Source organism: Vicia villosa, linkage group LG2 (genome assembly GCF_029867415.1).
Source record: "Vicia villosa cultivar HV-30 ecotype Madison, WI linkage group LG2, Vvil1.0, whole genome shotgun sequence".
Taxonomy (NCBI): Eukaryota; Viridiplantae; Streptophyta; class Magnoliopsida; order Fabales; family Fabaceae; genus Vicia; species Vicia villosa.
The window spans coordinates 160,233,312-160,240,120 of record NC_081181.1 but is presented as its reverse complement, the minus strand read 5'-3'; the positions used below and the strand labels follow the sequence as shown (position 1 = coordinate 160,240,120).

General features: G+C 34.7%; 1 protein-coding gene across 1 annotated transcript; it reads left to right on the top strand.

Moving 5' to 3' along the window:
- Positions 1–2,330: 2,330 nt before the first annotated feature.
- On the top strand, positions 2,331–6,074 carry LOC131652748 (caltractin-like). The gene is made up of 8 exons (XM_058922700.1): positions 2,331–2,487; positions 2,621–2,677; positions 2,765–2,891; positions 2,977–3,013; positions 3,098–3,125; positions 3,209–3,361; positions 3,440–3,542; positions 5,811–6,074. The coding sequence occupies exons 2-8, from the start codon at positions 2,675–2,677 to the stop codon at positions 5,873–5,875; spliced, it is 516 nt and encodes a 171-aa protein (XP_058778683.1). The 5' UTR covers positions 2,331–2,487; positions 2,621–2,674; the 3' UTR covers positions 5,876–6,074.
- Positions 6,075–6,809: the final 735 nt, after the last annotated feature.

Below are 6,809 nucleotides of genomic sequence, written 5' to 3'. Positions count from 1 at the left end.
CCATTTTCAGGCTACAACATGCAAGAAAATCAAGAATAAGCTTAACCAACCCCCTTAAGTTGAGAATATTATTTGGATCAACATGCTCGAGTTCAACATCATCATTCACAACAGATGATTCTTCTTTGGATAGTGACTCAGAGATATTTCTAGCACCAACTTTTCTGTAAATATCAGATAGTTTACTCTTGAACAATGGTGTCATGTTATGCTTAGGATACCATACAAAAACTTTCTCGCTCTCAAAAAGCTTCTTCATATGAAGGTTATCTGGAATAAAAACATCTTCCTTATCGGCCAGAAGTATATCATTATTTCCTGATGTCGTAGGTAGTTTCATCAAACTGTCAGCTCGAGTACCGCTCGCCATCGCTTAACGACGAGGGAGGGTTGATGATCACACCTTTTGAGATCAAGAACGACGAAGATTTAGCGGTTATGTGGACAACGTTCGACCGATTTTCTTCGAAAGGCCCGATCGAGTTGGACGCCAAACTTCAAAGATCGGCGGACGAGGTTATCAAAATGTTGACTCATCCCCACCTACCCGTGTTCAACAATATGTAACTTTAATTTTCAGTAATATTATCGTTGTAATCTTCACCCGATTAAATAAAGCGAATCGTTATTGTTTTTCATTTTTCTTCTGTCCAGACATAAATTCGGAGGTTCATTTCCGAATTCCATCATGGGGGGTGAGTTCGGAGATGAACTTCCGAAACACCACATTTTCTGAAAATGTAACTTTATTTCGGAGATGCATCTCCGAAATCAATATTTTATATTTAAAAAAACACGTTTTCGGAAGTTCATTTCTGAAAACACCTTTTTTTCAAAAAAAAAAGTACCGTTTCGGAAATGAACTTCCGAAACAAGGGATAATGTTGTAAATTCACCAGGGGTGGGCAAGAAGGTTAGGAGGTGGGTGAAGAAATTCTCTACATTTTCACTTAATATATAATGGTTATTGGAAGTTGCTTAAATCATTATGAAACTGCAACACTGAAACACACTATCTCAATCTACAATATTTTAAAGTGGATATATGAGTAATTGGAGTAAAAATATAAGACAAAAAACTCTACAGATTTGTCAATGAAAAGCGATTACTTTTTGGTTTTTTATACTATTCAAATTTTATGTTCTCATTTGATTTTTATTAAGTTTAATAATTTTTGTTTGTTGATAACTAAGAAAAATCAAATAACTGCAGGATCCCTATGTTTTTGTAAGAGTGTGTATGTGAGATTATCATAATTTTTTTTTCTCCTTCCAGTTATCTATAACAACAAATAAATAGATATTTATCATCTTTTTTGAGAGAGAGATTTGATGCTAAGAAAAACCATATGAAATGATTTGAAACTATTTAGCATTTAATTGTCGTTTACATTGTAAAATTGATCCGAGAACACTTTTTTTTAGTTTTGATTATTTAAATTTAATGAAACTTTATCATCTTACATCTATTTTTTAAAATAATTTTTATCAAATAATATTTCTTAATAATATTGATTACAAATTATTATTAAATTTTATCTTTTCAAATGAGTATTCATAAATATATTGTTGTATATAATTGGTCTGGTTTTCTTTTTTAGAGTTATCATGATAATTGTAATCTGTTTTATAGGAATTCAAATATTGCGTATTTAAATTTAAATTTGATGTGAAAGTTGAACAGTAATAATAGATAATTTATCCTTTCTCATGCAATTTGCTAAGAGAGAATGGGAGGGAGGGAGGGAGAGTGAGAGGGAAAGGGAGAGAGGATGGGAAGGAGTGAGAGTGAAAGGGGGAGAGAGAGAGAGAGAGAGAGAGAATAGTAAAAGTAAAGAGAGAGTATTCAGGTTTAAATTTTAATATGTGTTTAGTTCATACGTGTGTACACTAAAAAAGTTCTACCTAAATAGAATTATTCTTACCTAATAATATTGTCTAAATAAAGTTATTTTTAGCAAGTCGTATATCGAAAATTGCATAAAAGACATACACGTGTTATGGAAGTAGTTTCCTAATTTCATGTACAAAGAAGATATGGCTTATAACACAATTTTAAAATATATATTTGTCATCTTTAATTTGATACCAAGAAGATTGAGGTCATAACACAATTTAAAAATACATATTTATCATCTTCAATTTAATTCTATTAATTGTGTCTAACTAATATTATTTTTAAAATTTGTCGTACGATAAAAACCTCATTAAAAATATACACGTGTTTATTTTTTTCGGCTGTGCGCATTAAAAATAGCGGACAGACGGGCACGGGAGTGCCGTCTGAACGCTAGTATGTTATAACAATTATTTTAAAGATTAAATTCATAATTTATCTAGGACAAAGGACTGAGTGTCCACCAAGCTTAACGTGCACCCTCAATTCAATCGTGATCCAAATCATCGAAAAATCCAAAACGATTCCTTTTCTCTCCGACGACGCAACCCTTATCTCCGGCAATCTTCCATTTCGCAACTTCTTGCACGGTAACCTTCCAATTTTTCTTTCTCCTTTCATTTTCGATCCTTATCACACCATCTACGATTTCGTTACTGGCACTGTTAACTCGCTTAATCCTCTTATTCGATCTGTCATTGATAAGGTGCTATGTTTTTGTAGATTTAATTTCGTTGCCAATCGTAGTAGCGAATTGGTGCCCTACCTCAAACGAAAATGGTATGATCCTCTCTTCTACTACTTGATTCACTTGATTTTCTAAGAAACAATCATTCACTCTCTTTTGATGTGCAATTTCCTTATCAGTCATCTATACATAGAGGGGATTCCAGAAGGTTCAACAATAATAAACCGAGAGCGCGCCACCACTTGACGACACAGAAGAGACAGGAGATCAAGGAAGCTTTTGAACTCTTCGACACCGATGGCTCAGGTTTTATAAATCCTTTTACCGTCCAAATATCAATGTAGTTGAATATTTTGTTTCAATTTTATGCTAATACTTTAATGATTTGTAGGTACTATTGATGCTAAGGAGCTGAATGTTGCAATGAGGTTTTGTTGTTATTCATAAGGTTTAAAAAGTTTGTTATATTAATTGGCTATGTTGTTTTCGTAATATACGTCTTCTCTTTGCAGAGCCCTTGGATTTGAGATGACAGAAGAGGTATTATATAATATTTAAATACATTCATTCTGTTAGAGTTCTATACGCATCTCTCTCATAGATAAACCGCTGCACCATTTCAGCAAATTGAGCAAATGATAGCAGATGTCGACAAGGATGGGAGTGGAGCAATTGACTATGATGAATTTGAGCACATGATGACGGCAAAAATAGGAGAAAGGGATACTAAAGAGGAGCTCATGAAAGCTTTCCATATTATTGATCAGGACAAAAATGTGAAGATCTTCACTGGTTTATTACATCATCAGTATTGCTTTTTCTTGATTCTCATTGCATATATGTGATCATTGCAGGGTAAGATATCTGCAAATGATATTAAGCGCATTGCAAAAGAGCTTGGTCAAAATTTTACTGATAGAGAGATCCAGGAGATGGTTGATGAAGCAGATCAAAATAGTAAGTTACCACAGTCATATAACCGCTAACTCTCTAATTTTTCAGTTTAACTTTTACATCTCACCTAGTGTATTTGTATTGCATTCCGTGGTGAACTGTATGGAGATATATGTGCTTTAGGTTATGCTGATATAGTATTGTCTGTATATGAAAATATTATCATTACTTTGAACTTCAAATGTGTGGTTTTCTGAATTGAAAGTAAAGTATGTACACTGATTTCATTTTAGTTCTTATGTGCTTGAACTTTCTTTACCATAATTAGTTTTTTGATATCAGAACCATTGTATGGAAAATAGTAATTTTCTTTTTTTGGTGCTCTTGTTTATTCGGAATGATATCTATTAATTGGTTCCTTACCCCTTTTAAGGATAACAGTTCTGGTCAATATCTTTGGTCTGAAGCCCACCTCCACCAGGTGTGTATAATCATGTGAACAGTTAAAACAAAGTTAAATGGGGAAAACCGAGTTAAAATAAATTAAAGTGAAAAACAGGTTTTGAGTTTTGACTATCATATCACCTGACATTTATATTTTTTTGGTGTAATACACATGATGTGTTGAACATGAGGCACAGCCGGACAACAAGACAGAATAAACAATAGGGTTCTAGTTGGTTGGTCTATAGTTAGTTACAGTGGCAGTTTGGGAGTTAGTTTTAGAGAGCTAGAAGTCCCAAAACTTAAAGTATATTCCAGAAGAATGTTGGTTGGGTAGTTTAGTTACTGTCTTACTTTTAAAAGAGGAGTTTGTTTTAACTGTTTGTATCTGATGTCAGTCGGTATATAAAGGAAGGGTATGATTCATATGTGGGGATCATATTTTGAATAAACCGTTTCATTTGGAAAAGAGAATATTGCCCCTGGCAGAGAAAAACCTTGTCTCATTCTTTGGTTCTTCTTTTTCTATTTATAATCATCTCTCAGTCTCCCAAAACCTACCAGTTAGAGGTTTATTAGCAGGAGCTGCTCATCCACAAGGGAATCCGGGATTAATATGCAACAACCGAATCTCTCAGTCCCCTTGTAAAGTTGTTTATCTAATATTCTCTCTCCATTGTAGAAATAACAGAGTTCTTTCTCTCTTTCTCCCATCTTATTTTCCTGCTTGTCCTACTAGTACGTGGTATGCTACGTGGCACCAACACCTCTAATCGAAGGTGTATTGTGTCCGACACCCACACATCACCGACACATATGGAGGCAAAAAAACCATAGGACATAACAACTACGAAACACCGACATAGACACATACATCGGACACAACACTGAGACAAGTAGTAATTTTCATTGGTTTCATAGTTCTTAAGGAAAGTTCAACGTGTTATATTATACTTTAGTTTGCTGGCCATGACTAATATGGACCACCATAATAGACGGTTCATTATTTACCACATTTCTACACCCGTCCCTTATATCAATCTATACCTCACTAAATTTTTACCCAAAACCACAAAATTACACCAAGAATTGCCCTGGCCTTTCCTCCATCAGCCACCAACCCCTCCCATCCCCTTGAGGACGGAGCACGACGATGCAATAGTGTGGAAAAGCTTGTCTGACAAGTGCTCTCAATTGTATTCATGGCGGGTGCTTGGAACATAAACAAGCTACACTCTTGGTGTGGGTTTTGATCGCATCCAATAGAGCAAAAACAATCCCAAACAAATTTCGAAAAACATTGGCTTTTTGATATTAAATTAAACATAAAATAGTTGGGGTTCTTATGCCCTCTCTGGGACAGAACATAGTATTTATTAGACGCCCAAAAATGCCAGTGATGATGTGAAGCACTATGTCATGCTCCTATTGTGTACCACACAGCCAGACCAATCGTTATCATGTTCTTGGCTTGGTGTGTGGATTGTTATGTTTCGGCTTATGACAGTAAACCGAGTGCATCATCCTCAGAAGAAAAGGCAGCATCCACTGAACATCAAGGATGAAGACAAAGTGCGTGCTCGCGGCGGGGATGAAGGTGAAGTAAGTTGGGGAATGAGAATGATTTCATGAAGAGCATCCACTATAAGGTTTAGTGGAACTGTAATTTAAAGATGTAGACCACCTATAAGATTGTCCACCTTAATTTTGTAAGATAAATGTTAACGCAATATAAAACTTTGCATTCTTTTAACTGTAGATTTAGTAAGTAGTAACTAATTCTGATTTTCTCATTTTTGTGCGCTGCACAGGCTTGATTCTTGTTAATTTCTTCCTCATGCTCATGAGATATTTTTTACTCAACATTTTTTGTTTTACAAAATGCAGATGATCGAGAGGTTGATCCGGAGGAGTTTGTCACGATGATGAACAGAACAAGCTTCCGTCACTAGTCATATCTACATCATGTAGACTACATGGAGTAGTAGTTACTGTAGTTTATATGTGAAAAATCAGATGATGTTGTACTTCTGCTAGTGTGCAAATCTTAGGAATGATGAATCAAATGTTGTTTATTTTGATAAGAGATATGAATCCAATGTTATGATATTTTGCTACCTATGATCATATAGATGTATTCTGGAATTTAAATATGTTGTTTGGAACTAGGTTTCAATATAAAATAAACTAGGTTTGAGTCTAATCTAGTAGCAATCTATGATTTCAAAATAAATCAGAATTCAAAATATGATAAATCAAAATGAACTAATTGCAATAGGATAAACAATCTGTATGGTGGAGAGATGTTGATGGGGTTGAAAGAGGTGTGGTCAGTAGTTATGGTAGCTAGTTTTCTCATTTCTTTTCGAAGGTCGGCGGAAATGGTTGAAATTCCTTATTTTGATTTGAAACTTGGGTTGAAGGGGAATTGTTGAAAGATAGGTTTGTTGGTGCACAAAGAATAAAGATGGTGACAAAGAGAATAACGGCGCAAAAGAGATGAGAGAATAAATGTTGTATTCTACTTGCGTTATTTATTAAAAGACAGCTACTACAAGGCTATTTATAAGAAAAGAAAATCTTGCCACATAAGCCCTAAAACAGTAAACTTAGTGAACAAGTCTAAAGTACAAACAGTACTACAAAATACTAAAGTACCCTTACTACTAAACAGCTAAGCTAATGGGACCCAGACAGCATCTTCTGGTCAATACTATCTTCTGAGTAACCATCAGAAGATCAGTCCATCTTCTGAATATTGAATTACTCTTCAATACCATCCCTTAATTCATATTCTTCAATCAAAGCTGACAACGCCAATTCCATCCCTTAAGAGCAGAAATTGATCCGTCTTGATTGCCTTCGTCAGAACATCAGCCATCTGCT